The following is an 18669-nucleotide window of genomic DNA, read 5'->3' on the forward strand; positions in this document are numbered from 1 at the left end:
TGAGGAGTATGACGACCTCAAGTAAAAAAAATCTCCCTGATCCGCACAGTCCTCAACCACAAATCTACAAAAACACTAGTGCATGCCCTCATCATCTCCCGTCTCGACGACTGCAACCTCCTGCTCTGTGGCCTTCCTTCTAACACTCTCGCATTTCTCCAATCTATCCTAAACTCTGTTGCCCAACTAATCCACCTGTCCCCTCACTATTCCCTGGCCTCTCCTCTCTGTCAATCCCTTCACTGGCTCCCCATTGCCCAGAGAGTCCAGTTCAAAACCCTAACCTTGGCATGCAAAGCCATCCACAACCTGTCTCCTCCATACATCTGTGACCTAGTCTCCCGGTACTTACCTGCACGCAACCTCCGATCCTCACAAGACTTCCTTCTCTACTCCCCTCTTATCTCTTCTTCCCACAATCGTATACATGATTTTTCCTGTGCATCCCCTCTTCTCTGGAACTCTCTACCTCAACATTTCTGACTCTCGCCTACTGTTGAAACCTTCAAAAGCTACCTGAAGACCCACCTCTTCCGACAAGCGTACAACCTGCAATAACCCTCGCTCCACCATACCGCTGCACAACCAGCTCTATCCTCACCTAATCAATCCTCACCCATCCCTTGTTGACTGTGAGCCCTCGCGGGCAGGGTCCTCTCCTCTACTGTAGCAGTTGCTGTCACATTTTTGTTCAAGATTATTGTAATTGTTTTTGCGATGTAATTGTATACCCCTTTTTCACATGTAAAGCGCCATGGAATAAATGGCGCTAAAGTAATAATAATATTGTGGTTCAGACTCTCGGCTATTGAGACTGGACCGTGTGGAAGACAGGGAGGTGGCAAACTGACTAGAAACATTATCTGCTATCCAACAAACAACCTTTTTACACTGCTCTGCCTTTAAGAGTGGTGTTCCGTGGCCCGCTTGAAATTGGGACAGGAAGATAGTTCGACATGATGTGGGTGTTTGTTGTGCTCCCTCAGCAGGCACAGTTTCATCTTGCCCATGGCCTCTGCGTGCATTATCACCATCACCATAACGTGCACTTCCCCGTCACTTACCACACACCTTTCCCATTTTAAATGGAGTTTAATATTTGTCACGTTGCCAAAAATGTCTGTATTATTACCGCAGTAATATAGGATCACATCTGATGAGATGACCACAGTTTTAGGCAGTGACCTGGGAGTCAGAGATCCTTCCATGGGTCTTCACCATGCTGTTTCCATGTCTTTTCAGCACTGTATGCATGTGTCTGATGATGTGTCACACACCACATGGCCAGATAAGGTAGTAAAATGTTAAAATGACATTTACCAGTGAATGCATTTTTCACCGTTGAAAGCAATGAAAAGTGCAAAAACGCATCAAAAACGTTATGTGTGAACATAGCCCAAGGTGTGGAGGAGCATTTTTGTTTTTGGCTATTTATTTTGCCTTATATACAAGTCATTACCCTGGAAAAGATGTTCCTTAACATTTTTCCCAGGAAAATCCATTTTAGTTTCGTTTTTGTATGTTTTATTGTGAGTCTGTAAAAGTGGCGTAATACCTCTGACAATATTGCTGACAGAAGTGTCCTGGGAGTCAGAGATGGTTTTAGGTGTACAGTGTCCATTTTAGGACATGATCAGAAATCAAAATCAAACATCAGAATGATGTTAGTTTGAGGCTAAATACCCTGTCTGACAAGTGATCCTGACAAGTGACTTTGATAAGTGACTTTTACAACTATAATAATAAAAAAAAAACTGTTTGTTGATGGGATTTGAACCCAAAATTCTACATCTAGAAACCAGTGCACTAACCACTGAACTATAAACTCAGTTGAAGAAACCTTGGCATTCTATTTTGTTATATGATTTTCAGTGCAAACCTGATAGAAACTCATTGGGACTTATGCACAGACTGCAAGCAAGCCAAATTCAAATGATGTTTGATTCTGATTTGTGAGTCTGATGTGTGACTTTCTTCAAACATCAGAATCAGAATCACAATGACTTTTAGTCACCCTGAGTATTTTCATGGTTGACAAGAAAAGCTGCCAGTTGCTATCAATTGACTGGATAGCTCAATGGTAAGGTGTCAGCCTCTGAAAACTAAAGTGTCATGGTTGAAATCCCAATTGTTCTCATTTTTTTTAATTATGCCTGTTTAGCACACAAACTACAGGGTGTTTTACTTTTAATATCTGACATTTTGATTGTCATCCTGACATGTTAAGAGTTTCAGACACGCTGTCTATTTGCATGGTAAATTACATAGCCAAAGTAAATTGGGAGGCAATAATTTACTACATATCTATTTCCAAGTGACTGTACATTTGCATAATTTCTTTAAGGGGTCTAATAATAAAATTTCTTTATTGTCAATTTTTCTTTCCATCCACCCAAGAACTGGCTACAAACTCCCAATTTACTTTTGCTATGTAATTATTATTATATATCACTACCTAAATAATCAAATAATGAACCTACAGTTTAATGGTAAGGCATCTGTGTCACATAGTTTTGGTTTGAAAGGATAATAATAATAGTAATAATAATAATAATAATAATAATAAAAAGTTCAGTGTCCCTACAGGTTTTTCTTGGTTTATGAGATTAACCATGATAACACTCAGGGTGTCTAAAAGTAATTGTGATTCTTATTCTCGAGTTTCCCATAGACTTACATTGGGCTTGTTACTCGGACTGAGCACTCAAGCATCCCAATTTGCTCGACCCGAGCAACGAGTACCCGAGCATTTTAGTGCTCGCCCATCACTAATAATTACCTCTGCCTGGATGAATGCGACAAAAAAGGCAGCATAAAAATACCACTTATTTAGTTTATACTCCAACCCCTTAGAAACACTCTTGCAAAATGGTGGATCATCACAAGTAGTGACCGCTAGAGATGAGCAGATCTGGAAAAAATTGAAATTCGCCAAATTTGCCAGATTTTAATGGGAAATTTGACTTGCAGCTAATTTATTTTCAAAGAACTGAATGTCCCATATCATGCTTTGATGTCTGGAGAGACCCCAAAGCATAATAAACCTAAGATGTAGAAAAAAATACAACCAATGTTCACTTCACCGCATACCTCCACTTTTCACTGTCCCTCATATGGTCCTCTGCACCCATTATTAGTGCCACCACACTCTGAAACCCCAGACATCTTCACGCTAGGCTGGGAGCCCCAGTCACAACAAGGTTTGGGATGTCCCTGCGTATGAGCACAAATGTCCTGGTGTAACAGGCCAGATTAACCCCCCGCCCAGAATATACCTGGGGCCCTGATACTTGAGTATATCACTCAATCCTGTGCGATGTCTGGGGCCCCTGTGCGATGTCTGGGGCCCCTGTGCGATGTCTGGGGCCCCGTTCTTGAGTATATCACTCAATCCTGTGCAATGTCTGGGGCCCCTGTGCAATGTCTGGGGCCCCTGTGCAACGTCTGGGGCCCCTGTGCAACGTCTGGGGCCCCGTTCTTGAGTATATCACTCAATCCTGTGTGATGTCTGGGGCCCCTGTGCAATGTCTGGGGCCCCTGTGCGACGTCTGGGGCCCCGTTCTTGAGTATATCACTCAATGGTTCTCATAAGCGTGAAAAATCTGATCCACAGCAACAGGGGTATATTCTGGCCCGGAGGAGTATAATCTGGCCTAGGCCAATTTATACCCCGGGGTATAGTTTGGCCTAGGCTATAATATACCCATGGTCTATACTCCTCTAAGGCAGAATATTAGTGTGTTTTTGCTGCTGTAGTGCTACAGTATATATAGATGCACATACACAAACCATATACCATTTCATGCAGCTTTTGTCAGATTTTTATGCGGTCTGCAGCAGTTTTCCCTCTTCCATGTGACACGGAGAAATCTGCTGTGATTCTGCACAAAAAATCCACATCATTGGGATGCGGATTTTAATGCAGATTGGCTGCTGATTTTTTCCCTGTGGAAAATCAGCAGCAAATCTAGTGCATGGGAATGGGTGGACTAGACTTACAGCATGTGTTGGAGGCATTACATTGAACTGACAGTAGATGGTGCAGTTCCATCAGTGCATAGTTAATGTTATGTGTTGTAACTTGTTATGTAGGTTTCTCCCTTCTCTCTATGATATGCACTTTAAGTTCTCCAGTGTGAGCTCCTATTCTATCCTGATAAGGTATATAAAGTGAACTTGGAACACCTCCAACAAAAAAATAAGTTTTCCAATTTTGACAACAATTGAAGACCAACTGTACCAACTGTGTAACTGTTTAGAGTTTGAAACAATAAAATGTTGAAAAATTGTTTTCTAGTTGAAGTAACAAAAGTCTGTGTGTTTAGAGTTTTAAACAATAAAATGTTGAAAAATTATGTAATTCTTGAGTATATCACTCAATGGTGCTCATAAACGTGAAAAATCTGATCTTTAATATACTTTAATCTTTAATATACTCAAGAACGGGGCCCCAGACGTCGCACAGGGGCCCCAGACATCACACCTCACACAGGGGCCCCAGACATCGCACAGGATTGACTGATATACTCCAGAACGGGGCCCCAGACATCGCATAGGGGGTCCCAGTCAGCGCAAAGGGGGGCAGAGACAGCGCACAGGAGGGCAAAGACAGCACACAGGGGCCTTGCGCGCTGTCTCTCCCCCCCCTTGTGTGCTGTCTCCCCCCCCCTTGTGCGTTGTCTCTTCCCCTCTTGTGCGTTGTCTCTCCCCCCCCCCTTGCGCACTGTCTCCCCCCCTTGCGCACTGTCCCCCCCCCCCCCTTGCACACTGTCTCCCGCTCCTTGCGCGCTGTCTCCCCCCTCTTGCTCGCTGTCTCTTCCCCTCCCTTGCGCACTGTCTCTGCCTCCCTGTGCACTGTCTGGGACCCCGTGCGCTGTCTCTGCACCCCCATGTGCTGCCTGGGGCCCCGTGCGCTGACTGGGGCCCCGTTATTGAGTATATCACTCAATGGTTCTCAAAAGCCTGAAAAATTTGATCTACAGCAGCTGGGGGATATTCTGACCAGGAGGGGTATAATCTGGCCTAGGCCAATTTATACCCGGGGTATATTCTGGCCCAGAGGGGTATAAACTGACCTAGGCCAATTTATACCCCGGGGTATAGTTAGGCCTAGGCCAGAATATACCCGGGGTATAATCTGGCCTAGGCCACTTTACCCCCGGGTATATTCTGGACGGGGGGTTAATCTGGCCTGTTACACCGGGCCTAGTCGTGGCCGGAATTTCTACCTAGAGTGTGGGTCAAAGTCGCGTAGCAGGTCCTGATATCATTATGTCAAAGCAGCCTTACAATGTGCAGAGACATCCCAGCCTGAAGAGACTTAGGTTTCAGCCCGCAGTTGTAGGAAGAAGAGTTGGCGAGGACTGCACGAGTGACAGGAAGCAGTGGAGGTGGCTGGGAAGTGTACAAGGTGAAAATTAGCTTTTGTTTTTTTTTAGGGGTTTTTTTTGTAACCATTTGCCAGCACTCAGCGGTTCCACAAAGCCAGCTAGCCACCATCTTACTGAATTTGTGCTGGACGAATTACAAAAATCTGCATTCTGAAGGATACAGATTTTTGTAAAATTCGAATACAATTAAATTCCACTCGAATAAATTCAGCCAACTCTAGTCTTCACAAATATTATAAGACAAATAGAATAACAATAGGAAAATTTGATATTGTTTTTTATATATTACCTGTATAATAATCCCTTTGGTTTTGTATTCAGCTTGGAGTGCTTTGGAGAACGTAGAAATAAATGCCTATTGAAAAAATACAATAACACACAGATCAACATATTATTGCAAGTTAGATAATAATAAAAGAAAACACAAGGGACCTGATTATTACATTTTACCTGATATTTTTATCAAGCTTTTTTTGTTTGCTCCACATCTTCCATTTGACCCTTTTTTAAAGTCACATTTTTTATGTGTGCATCTGTTTTTTTTTTTAGTTTGCCACTGTGGGTAGAGTTTAGAGTTTCTAGATGTTTTCGCCTGATGCTTGTTCTGCTGTGCACTGATCTCTCCGGGCTCAGTGCAGTCACAAAACAGCTACTGGCGGCAGTAGCGTAGCTACCGGGGAGGGCAGAGGGTGCGGCCGCCCCAGGCCCCAGGTTCTGAGGGGCCCACCCGGAGCTACACTACGTTTAACTGTATCGGCGTGTGCCGATACAGTTAAACTCTGCGGCAGAGCAGAGAGACACAATCTCCCTGCACTGTCGCCATAGAGACTGTGAGCTGGGGGCCCCCCGCAAGTTCAACTGTATCGGCATCTGCCGATTATATTATATTGAATGGGGGTGCATAATACTATAGGTGGGTGCATTATACTATATGAGGTGCATTATACTATATGGGGTGCATTATACTGAATGGGGGTTCATTATACTATATGGGGTGCATTATACTATATGGGGGTGCATTATACTATATGGGGTGTATTACACTATATGGAGGTGCATTATACTATATGGGGTGTATTACACTGAATGGGGGTGCATTATAATGAATGTGGGTGCATTATACGATATGGGTTGTATTACACTGAACGGGGATGCACTATACTATATGGGGGTGCATTATACTGAATGGGGGTGTATTATACTGGATGGGGGTGCATTATACTATATGGAGGTGAATTATACTGAATGCAGATGCATTATACTATATGGGGGTGCGTTATACTATATGGGGGTGTATTATACTGAATGAAGGTGCATTAAACTATATGGGGTGCATTATACTATATGGGGGTGCATTATACTGAATGGGGGTGCATTAAACTGAATGGGGGGTGCACAATACTATGCTGGGTGCATTATATTGGATGGGCTATGGTGGTGCATTATACTGAATGGGCTATGGGGTACATTATACTATATAGGGGTGCATTATACTATATGGGGATGCATTATACTGTAAGTACTATGGGATTCATTATACTGTATGGGATATGGGGTGCATTATAATACTGTATATGGGAGTGCATTATACTATATGGCCTATGGGGGTGCATTATACTATATGGCCTATGGGGGTGCATTATACTGTATGGGCTATAGGGTGCATTATGCTGTATGGGCTATAGGTTGCATTATACTGTATGGAGGACTATGTGGGGGCCTTTAAATTATATGCAAGCAATTATACAGTTTTAAGGTTTGTGTGGGGTCCATCCTGCTGTATGGAGAGGTGGTGGGCCATTATATTGCATGAACGCCCATTATACTGCATGGAGGGCTGTGTGGGGGTCACAGTTATGGGATCATACTGTGTTGGGGTCACTATACCTTTCCGGGGCAGTTGAGGGGTGGGGTACAGTAGGACCATATACTTTACAAATGCAATGAAAGGGGAATCTAAGGCTTCAGTAGGAGGAAAATTAGAGGGCACACAGTACGTGCAGTAATTGGGACACATATGGCAGCAGCGGATCAGAATTGGGGTATCAGCAGGATAAGGCGTTTGTGCAGGTTGGGGATAATGGTGCCTGAAATGTGAGAAGTCATATGTGTCTTTGTTGTAATCTGTGCAGATGAGTGCTGGCTGGAAGAAGTTGCCATGTCGGTCTGGGCCAGATGGAAAAGACTGGAAAAGTGAATAACTCCACCAGAAAGAATGTCAGCTGTAAGTCACCATCTATAACTGTACTGTAATCTCTTACATGTTCTACAGGACTGGTATCTACCACTATATGGTCACTATATGGTGGTAATATCAGTGTTGGTCTTTGTATAGAGATTTATTTTAGTAACAGCGCTGTCATCTGCTGAGGGTCTCCTACATTCACTATTAGGCCACGGCCCAGCTATCAGTATTTGGTCAGTTTTCGGTCAGTATTTTTTCTCAGGAGTGGGAGACAAAACTAGGTGAGGAACAATCAGAGAAAAGGTATAATAGAAACAAATCACCAATTCTGCATTTATCACCCACTTCTGGGATTGGCTCCCACTCCTGAGAAAAAATACTGACCAAATACTGATAGTGGGGCCGTGGCCTTAGGGTGCGCCACCATAGCAGTAATCAGGATTACCTGGTTAGGGGCCCACTCAGAAGTTTCACCCCCCCGACCCAAACCCATAGCTACGCCTCTGCCTGGCGGTGATTCTCCCACTTCCTGTGACATCATGTTGATAGAGCAGTTCCTTCTCTTCCACTCAGCCCTGTTGACAAGTTGTCACTCCTGACATCATGTAGATTGACAGTCAGCTCTCAAATGCCTAAATCAGTGGAGGCTGGTAATGACATTGATACCCACCATAGGCGCTGGAAATAAGAGCCACTTGCAGAGATCTTTGCACTGCGTATGCAATGTAGATTTTACTAGTTTAGCACGCCTTCACTGAATTAGGTAGCAGGTAGATGTCTGCCAATCAAGGAACTGCTCTGTTAATGAAACATCACAGGAGGTGAAAGAATTGCCACCAGGAGAGGTTCTGTGACTGTTCTGAGCCAGGTCTTCAGTACACAACGTTTACCGGAAATATAAAAATGGAGTTGCCTTCACTATCTAAAGAAGGAGCCCATCCTGATACAGGCAGTGAGCAACAGAAAACATGTAGAACTATGCTGTAGAAAGGAGCCACTAGACAGCCACTCAGTGTATGTAATTCAGTAAACCACCCAAGCCGACTGTGTAGATCTTCCAGCCAATTGCACGTGCCTTGTATTGCCACTGTCTGTGACACTATATGTTGAGTCTGGTTTTTAAATTATGGTGGCAATAAGTAATCCTTTTATGTTGGAATGAAATTGTAACACCAGGCCATTTTAACTTGAGTAACAACTCTATTGGGTACCATGTCACAAATGTGGTGAAGGAACAGAACAAGGATCTGACATAAGTTTGATTTCATGTAAGGAATCAGATTTTCAAAGAGTTATCCAGTTTAGAGAAAAACAAACCTTTTCATATATCTTAACAGAGAAGTATGAGAGAATACATTGTGCTTCCTTGGTTAGAATCTTCATCTTTTGACCAGAGGGGAGAGTGGAAACACACAGCATCTCTCACTCTAGAAGACTTGCCCTTTCTGGCCTGCCTGTAATGCTTGATTTTTTTCCACACATAACGACAGATCATTGGCTGTTCCAACAGGAAATCACTTTTTGATCAGCCTAGTGGTAATGGACCTATAAAGGCTCACCTGGTGAAGTGGATTAAGCTAAGTCACAGGTCAGGGTGAACACATGAACTGAGGGTGATAGCACAGCTGGCTAGATTTGTAGGATGGCATGTTGATCAGGACAGCAGACAGACGAGCAAGGCAAGATACACCAGAAGACACAGAGCCAGGGGTTTTGACAAGTACAGGAATTGAATATGTATAAACAGTCCAGAAATAGCAGCAGAATTTGTAATATGAACTAGTCCAGAGGTAAGTTTGTAATGATTTCAGTATATGAAGGGTTAATAAGCAACCAATGAACATCTGCAGGCAGCAGAGATGAAGAAGCAAACTCTTACAGTAGCAATATTAATGTGCACAATCACTAAAGAGGAGTTTGTTATGCTTACAGCAGACGATGGGTTACTCAGCAGGTCCGAGCCGGGAAGCAATTGCAGATTGCAGATGTAAACAAGAGTTTAAAGAGACGATTCAACATGGGTTTACGAGGGACCATTCCTGTCAAACTAATCTGATCAGCTTTTATGAGGAGGTAAGTTCCGGACTGGACCAAAGAAATGCAGTGGATGTTGTGTATATGGACTTGCAATATGTAGGCCGCACTATACAGACCATACATGCCAGGCTGAGCAAGCATAGGCAAAATATTTGTAATACTTTTGTTTTCCACAGCATTTCTAAACATTTTTCAATTGAACATCATAAAGATCCAACATTTTTAAAACTGATCATTATTGATCAGATTGGGTACACTGTCAATGATAGATTGAATTGTTTCATTAATAGGGAGAGTTACTGGATATATAAATTGGGGACTCTTTCTCCTGAGGGATTAAATTTAATATTGGATAATGTGGTACACTAGTTTTTGCCATTTATGAGTGTGCCATTCACCTGTTATGCATTGTTCTGTTGTTTTATCTGATATTAATCTGTTTTGTACCATATAGGGTTAAAATTATTAGTGCCTGATTGTTACCCACCAACAGATGTGGGTGGCTATATAATACCATCCTTGTAATTTCATCCCATGACCTGAAGAAGGCAGTATTCCACTGCTGAAACACATGTTGTTTTATTGACCTAATAAAGGTGTTTTTTATTATTTCCTCTTCACCATTCCTTGAAGCTCCATAGACCGCGGCTTTGTCCTTCATCTGCTCTGCATTATAATGATAATGGGGGGCTCACTACTAGGGTGGGTGGTGGATGCTGGATGTGGCTCAAGACCATCTCTCAGAGCTGAATATGGCTCTCAAGGTAAGAGAGGTTGGAGACCACTGATTTACAGTATAACATGGTGAAAAATTGACCCAGTGGGCTAAGACATACAGAACTGTATTGACAGCGGCATGGCACTACAGATCTAAATATGTTTGTAAATCTAAATTGTTATGCTTAGGACTATGCTAAGCACTAAGTGCAGGACTGGAAAGCAGGAACCATAGAGCAATGACATATCTCCTTCCTGTAATTGCTTTCTCCTCTACCTACCATTTAGTCCGACAAGACTATAGAAGGAAAATAAAACAATGTATTAATATACAGTTTTGTATGACTTCTCCATTTCTTTTTATTAGAAAAAAAATCCAGTTCATTATTGAACATTTTGTGCCCGCCAAACTACTTACTTTGGAAGCAGAATATACGGTATAAAGGGGGCAAGGAAAGGTACCAAAAGCAGAGGAAATATTCAAAATTAGACCCTTTCTCCTAAAAGTAAAAAAAAGCAAATATAAACATGAAATATTTTTTACACTGTAGCAGGTTGAACTATTCATCTAAGATAAAGTGATTTCTATTTTTCTCGAAATAGTAGCATTTCATTTAAGCGTACGTTTGTTTCGGGTGACTTTTCAGGATAAGCTGTAATGTTGGGGTAACACTATTTCTGGCCATTTAATGATTTGCATTCTGTATTTGAGCAGGTTTCCTTTTGTATCTCTCTGCCTCTATATCTAGCTCTTTATTTTCCTTCTCTTCTCCTCTACAAAGAATATTATCAGCAGAAACTGTAATTTGATCCCATTGTGAATTGAAAACCTGTCTTCACTGAAAAATGATTTAAGGGGGTTGTCCAGTCCAAACTGATAAGTCTGCAGTCACTCTGTGTGACTGCAGACTTATGAATCCCCCCAGCGCACGCACAGTGCACTGCTGGGATTTTCCGGTTTCTGAGTCGAGACCGGAGGGTATGAATGAATTATATTCCCGGCTAGTGGATGCGACCTCGCTCTCCATACTCTTGTCGGCTGCGTCACTAGACGGGGCGCTTCCTCGCTCAATACAAGTGTATGGAGCAAGGCCGCGCCCACTGGCCAGGATCATGTATAACTCATACATACCCTGCAGTCCTGACTCAGAAATCGGCGAATCCCCGCAGCACACAATGCGTGTGCTGGGGGGATTCATAAGCCTGCAGTCACACAAAGTGACTGCAGACTTATCGGCTTGGACCGGACAACCTCTTTAAGCAATGAATTCAGAGAAGAGGACTCTAATTAGTGGAGAATAAGGCATTTTCTTTAATAAGATATATTACTATGTTTTTTTTACCTCACTCTTCTATTTAGTAAAACATTACAGTTGCTATTTAACCCCTAAAACTGTTATTTAAGACAGATACACTTACAGTGGGGAAAATAAGTATTTGATACACTGCCAATTTTGCAAGTTTTCCCACCTACAAAGAATTGAGAGGGCTGTAATTTTTATCATAGATACACTTCAACTGTGAGAGACAGAATCTAAAAACCAGAAAATCACATTATATGATTTTTAAATAATTAAATTGCATTTTATTGCATGAAATAAGTATTTGATCACCTATTAACCAGCAAGAATCCTGGCTCTCACAGACCTGTTAGTTTTTCTTTAAGAAGCCCGCGTACTCTGCATTCATTACCTGTATTAATTACAACTGTTTGAACTCGTTACCTGTCCACACACTCAATCACACTCCAACCTCTCCACCATGGCCAAGACCATAGAGCTGTCTAAGGACACCAGGGACAAAAATTTTGACCTGCACAAGGTTGGGATGGGCTACAGGACAATAGGCAAGCAGCATGTTGAGAAGGCAACAACTGTTGGTGCAATTATTGAAAAATGGAAGAAACACAAGACAACTGTCAATCTTCCTCAGTCTGAGATTCCATGCAAGATCTCGCCTCGTGGGCTAAATATGATTATGAGAAAGGTCAGGGATCAGTCCAGAACTTCACGGGAGAACCTGGCCAATGACCTGATGAGAGCTGGGACTACAGTCTCAAACATTACCATTAGTAACACACCACGCCGTCATGGATTAAAATGCTGCAGGTCACGCAAGGTCCCCCTGCTTATGACAGCACATGTCCAGGCCCGTTTGAAGTTCGCCAGAGACCATCTGGATGATCCAAAGGAGGCATGGGAGAAGGTCATGTGGTCAGATGAGACCAAAATAGACAGAAGTGTTTGGAGGAAGAAGAAGGATGAGTACAACCCCAAGAACACTGTTCAAATCGGGAAGCATGGTGGGGGAAACATCATACTTTGGGGGTGCTTCTCTGCAAAAGGGACAGGATGACTGCACCGTATTGAAGGGAGGATGGATGGGGTCATGTATCGCAAGATTTTGGCCAACAACCTCCTTCCCTCAGTAAGAGCATTGAAGATAGGTCGTGGCTGGGTCTTCCATCATGACAATGACTCAAAACACACAGCCAGGGCAACTAAGGAGTGGTTCCATAAGAAGCATTTCAAGGTCCTGGAGTGGCCTAGCCAGTCTCCAGACCTGAAACCAACAGAAAATCTTTGGAGGGAGCTGAAACTCAATGTTGCCCAGTGTCAGCCCCGAAACCTGAAAGATCTAGAGAACATCTGTATGGAGGAGTGGGCCAAAATCCCTGCTGCAGTGTGTGCAAACTTGGTCAAGAACTACAGGAAACGTCTGACCTCTGTAATTGCAAACAAGGTTTCTGTACCAAATATTAAGTTATGTTTTTCTATTGAATTAAATACTTAATTCATGCAATAAAATGCAAATTAATTATGTAAAAGTCATACAATTTGATTTCCTGGATTTTTTTTTTAGATTCTGTCTCTCACAGTTGTATTGTACCTATGATAAAAATTACAGACCTCTCCATTCTTTGCAGGTGGGAAAACTTGCAAAATCGGCAATGTATCAAATACTTATTTTCCCCACTGTATCTATCCATTGGATGGATGGTAAGTGCTAGATTGATGGGGATCTGACTATTGGCTTATTTTCCCCATTGTGTCTATCCATTGGGTGGATGGTAAGTGCTAGATTGATGGGGATCTGACTATTGGAACACCCCCATCACCAGAATGTATAACACCGATATAATATTTGTCATCTATCCAGCGGACATGTGATCAATGACTCTGGCTAGAATACTGCTTTATTGGGTATGCTATTTTGAGCGTTTAGAGCTGTAAAGAATTGGAGATTGTATGTCTCCATATTCCAAAACTTTTTTTTTTTTTTAATCACAATTAATTGGCATACTTATATTGTTCCCTAATGGGCTAACCTGTCTCCATAGTGGTGCAAGCCTCAACAATCAAGACAGCAGGGCTGGCAATCATGTGTGCCCATTTTCTACCATGCTGCAATCAAGTGGTAATGAGTCCCCAACCCACCGTTACCAATATTTTTCGTGATTTTGTTTATATTCTGGTCTTCCTGCCAGCTGTGTGCAGTGTGCACTGGATTTTCTGCCATGGTTGAATCCCACAACTCACACACTCATATCCTCAGTTCCCGCCCCCTCCACCTACAAAGCGCCATCTAGGAACTAGTATTTAGTCTCATGATGGATAAATTGTTGCGCACACAGTATCTCACTCCTAACACTCCTCCCATTTCATTTAGTATGCACTGTATGAAGACCCTCCCGCAGACAGTAACGTTACAGACAATAATGTTACAGGTGGCACCATACAGGCTCAGTGTACTGTTGAATGAGGAGGGATGGCTTAAGCATTATTTTGATCAAAATTATGTTAACTAAGTACCCTATATTATTTTCATGCACTAGTGCTGTTTATTTATTTATTGCAGGGTATTTGCATATTACGTTTCTGTCTTTGTTTTTTTTCTGTTTAGTGGCCATGTGTGAACATGCTCTTACATGCTGCATGCACACCAATTTATATTCCAATTAATTTCTATAGGTTTTTTCAGTGTACTGTAGGGCAGCAATTAGTCATATAATATATTAATTTATCATAATGTAATCCAACACTGTGGAAGCCTAGCACCATTCTGTCTCGCTAAAATCAATAGTTTATAACATTATTATTCTTCTTCTAATGTGGAGGATGCACTACATCTGTAGATTGTGCTCTCACTCCCTGCACACATCAGTAATCAACCAAATCTGACCGGGGATCACAGGCCTCACCCCTCTTGATATCACTATTCAGAGCACGCTGTTCTGAGAGCTGATGGCTGAGTCCTGCCTTCTGCAGGCAGTTTTGTGCTTGACTGACAGGCTACATTCTGTTCAAAGCACAGACACAAAGGGGCTGATTCATCAAAGCTTTCATGCTGACTGGAGTAGCATTTTTACGGAGGCGCATGCTTCTGAAAATATTTCATTAAGTGATGTGCACCTCTTAACCCCTTCACGACCGATGACGTATATTTATGTCATCGGCCGTGTCTTTGCCTTTGATGCGGGCTCACATGCTGAGCCCGCATCTCTCCCCTCACTTAATGGCTGATTTAATAAGCCATCAAGTGCCTCTAACATCCACAGGTAGATTCGAGATCCACCTGCATCTGTTAATCAGTTAAATGCCGCTGTCAATCAATGACCACGGCATTTAACACGCTTAGACTGGAAGCGCGTCATTAATCCCTCCCATCACACTTTCCCTGATGAAGCTATAACTAACTAACAGCAATATGCGTGTGGTGTCTGGGTGCTGACCTGATTCATGGGCTTCTATCAGTGATATCTCTTTCTCTCGCCTCCATTATGGCAATTTTGTTACCATCTTTGGGATATTATACTTTGGGATATATTATGACTGCCAGATTGGTGTCGGGAAGTGAATTTTTCCTCAATGATGTAAATTGGCCTATACCGCATGGTATAGGAATAGCGGAATAGCTGCAGTGCACAAGAAATAGGCTGAACTGGATGGACGCTTGTCTTTTTTCGGCCTTATAAACTATGTAACTATATGTAACTATATACCTTAGATTGTTCTTTAATTACATCCGCCTTTAGTTCTTACTGTTTCATTTGCCCTTAGGGCGATTAGCTATACTTGTGGCTGCCTTTAGGCGATTTTTCCTCTGGGGGGACAGTACTTGATAGGCCATATTTGGTTATTACATTCTATTTTATAAATAGTGCTGTCTCATATACCAACATATTATGTACATCTATTGGCAAATAATTCATATTGCCTCTAGATTTTGAAAGGTGTATAGGATGTATGTCATGTATCATGTTAATTGCTATTAGGAGAGACTTTGGGATATCTACTTTGTGATATACACTAAGACTGCATTTTTGGTTTGGGTCATTAATTGTATGGCCCATTTCGTGCATCTGACTGTGTGTCCTTCAGGTCTTGCACATACGTTTTATGTTTTTTATGGTGTTTGTATAATACATTAATAAAGTTTTGTCATATTTTAGATGTGCGCATCACTATTGTATTTCTGTTTTTTTGTTGATGTACAATACAAAGTTATATTGTGGTAGTGTGTTAGCCAGAAAAATCGATGTAAATACTTTTATGCCCAAAAATGACAAAAATATTCTCGGAGTGATTGGTTTATGACTCACTACATGGATTCAATTCACACCTCCACCATTAAACATTCCCACAGACTTGTCATCTGCAACTAAAAACCCTAAATTTGATCTCTTTGACTTATCATTAGGACTTAGGAGGCATCACCCACTCCACCTCATGAACAAATGTCTTGCTGTAACATCTCTTAAATGTTGTGCCCCTTGTCTTAAGATATCATTTGTAATATTGCCTGAAGAAGGAGCCTTTGTGCTCTGAAAGTTTGCATATATATTTTTTTCTGGTTAGCCAATAAAGGTATCACTCCAAGAATACTTTTGTCTTTTTTAGGCATAAAAGTATTTACATTGTTTTTTTTTGTTGCTGATACATGATGAAGCATCCTGTGGTACTATTCAGGCTGTGCACCCATATGGTTTGTTGATTACATCAGCACACCAGTCACATGATGGTGGGGTGCCAATGGGTTATCATGACAGCCGGGGGTCTGCTGTCTTCTCGCTGTATTATTTACTCAATGTTATGAATTTATGACTAACAAAGTAGTTTTATTTTCTAGACTGTGAACTACAAGCTGTACATTATGAAATTGCTGCTAATATTAGACTATATACAACTCGGATGGGTTCACAGGGGAACAGGTGAATCCCCTGGTGGGCCCCTGTGCAGAAGTATTAACAGTAGTTGGCACAATATACTTGATTCACTCTGTACAGCCATAGCCAGCATCTCATCATCCATACAAACTACCCAGTTTTTTATTATATAGAAGCATAGCCAAATTTGTGAATCAACGTAATGTAATATTTGCATGTAGATGAACAATGTGCCCCCAGCGTCAATGTTATTGGTGGACCCTTGACACCCCTGACTATATCACCTTCAAAAAGAAGAAAGAAAATCTAAAAATGTACATAAAAGTAACAGATCTTACCTTTGCTCCATCTGCTTCAATACTAGTCTTGTCATCTAGATAAAAATACAAATGGTAATATTTAGTATAATATATATCTATACATATCTATATACAACATACTTATACAGATATACAGTCATGGTAAAAAGTGTTGGCACCCTTGAAATTGTTCCAGAAAATGAAATATTTCTCCCAGAAAATTATTGTAATTATACATATTTTGTTACACACATGTTTATTTCCTTTGTGTGTATTGGAACAACAACAAAAATAGAGAAAAAAAGGTAAATTGGACATAATTTCACACAAAACCCCAAAAATGGACCGGACAAAATTGTTGGCACCCTCAACTTAATATATGGTTGCACAGCCTTTGGAATAAATAAATGCAATCAATCGCTGTCTATAACCACCAACAAGCTTCTTACATTTCTCATCTGGAATTTTGGACCACACTCTTCTTTCGCAAACTGCTCCAGGTCCCTGATATTTGAAGAGTGTCTTCTCCCAACAGTAATTTTAAGGTCTCTCCACAGGTCTTCAGTGGAATTTAGATCCGTTCTCATTGCTGGCCACTTCAAAACTCTCCAGCGCTTTGTTTTCATTTAGTCATGACTGTTAATATACTATATATATTCTGTAGACAGATACACACACACACACACCTCTAACATCTACCGCTTCTGCGGCGAACCAATATTTATTTTTACACTTTTGCTTTTTCCTTTCCTTTTTCCCCAAGAGCCATAACTTTTAAGCCATATGAGGACTTGATTTTTTGTTGGAGAAGTTGTATTTTTAAATGACACCATGTCCAATGTACTCCACGGTCGGAGACGTGGAAGTTTGGGTTCGTTGGGTTCGACCAAATTTTAGTCCCAAGTTCAGTTCGGGTAACAGAACTGTACCCATACTTGATCCTGAACCTCATAGAAATCAATGGGGACCCAAACTTTGGAGCTGGAAAATATCTCTCTCTTTCTCTTATTCTCGTCCATGTTCCACTTTTTTGAGCAGGCAAAATGACAAAAAACCCTGCATTATGGTGTTTTAATTTTAATTTGATTTTTGAAGATTGGACTTTTTTATAAGTTGCAATATTATACACCCACTGTGTATAGAGAGAGCTACAACAAGAACTTATCATTCAACATCTTTTAAATGTTGTGCTCCTGGCTTATTTATTTCTAAACTTTCCTGATGAAGGAGACACTTTGCTTTGAGAGCTTGAAAATACATTTTTTTCCAATTAGCCAATAAAGTCATCAATTATATATTTCCGAAGTTACAGCCATGGTAAAAGCTGAGATAGGTTGAGCTACACTATTTCTATGATTCCCAAAGTGATGAATGAGAGTTAAGGAAACCGCATAGGCACAGATGGGAATTAATACTAAAATTGGAGTAAATAATGTTTTTTTTCTGTTGGATTTTTAGATCAGTTACCTTCAATGTTATTTATAAAAATTAATACTTTGTGCAACTCGGCATCGAACCAAAATTCTGTTTTCATAATTCAGAGAACGTTGTTTCCCACTGTGTAATGTTCTTACATTCATCTTTATAATTGAAATAGACTACCATAACTACATTAAAATAATCCATGTTTCTTAGAGGAATTTAAAGAAAGTACAAAAATTTGTACGGTTGGGGGAAACCCATTTGTTTGCCACTTTTGATTAGTATTACTGCATGCAGTTTTAGAACAATTCTACGAATCTGTATAGGAAATTTGACAACATACTTTTGTGCTGCATCAGACATAAAACAAACCAAAACAATCTGGAATAAGGAAACACGAATACTTAATGTGGAAAGAAGCTGGCCAACAATCCGATAATTTCATGTCAGCAA

The 18669-nt window shown here is 41.2% G+C and overlaps 1 protein-coding gene across 2 annotated transcripts in view; it reads right to left on the reverse strand.

Moving 5' to 3' along the window:
* The window catches only part of HSD17B3 (hydroxysteroid 17-beta dehydrogenase 3), a 318623-nt gene that overhangs the window by 69512 nt on the left and 230442 nt on the right, over window positions 1-18669 (reverse strand). For both annotated transcript variants that reach the window (XM_073670987.1, XM_073670986.1), the window contains exons 7-9: window positions 16834-16868; window positions 10748-10829; window positions 5680-5745 (exon numbers count right to left, since the gene is read on the reverse strand). In XM_073670987.1, coding sequence (XP_073527088.1) covers window positions 5680-5745; window positions 10748-10829; window positions 16834-16868 — 183 coding nt within the window. The remainder of the gene's footprint in view (window positions 1-5679; window positions 5746-10747; window positions 10830-16833; window positions 16869-18669) is intronic.

The sequence above is a fragment of the Phyllobates terribilis genome, unplaced genomic scaffold (genome assembly GCF_046119375.1).
Source record: "Phyllobates terribilis strain yellow unplaced genomic scaffold, ASM4611937v1 Scaffold_1__5_contigs__length_1240528914, whole genome shotgun sequence".
NCBI lineage: Eukaryota > Metazoa > Chordata > Amphibia > Anura > Dendrobatidae > Phyllobates > Phyllobates terribilis.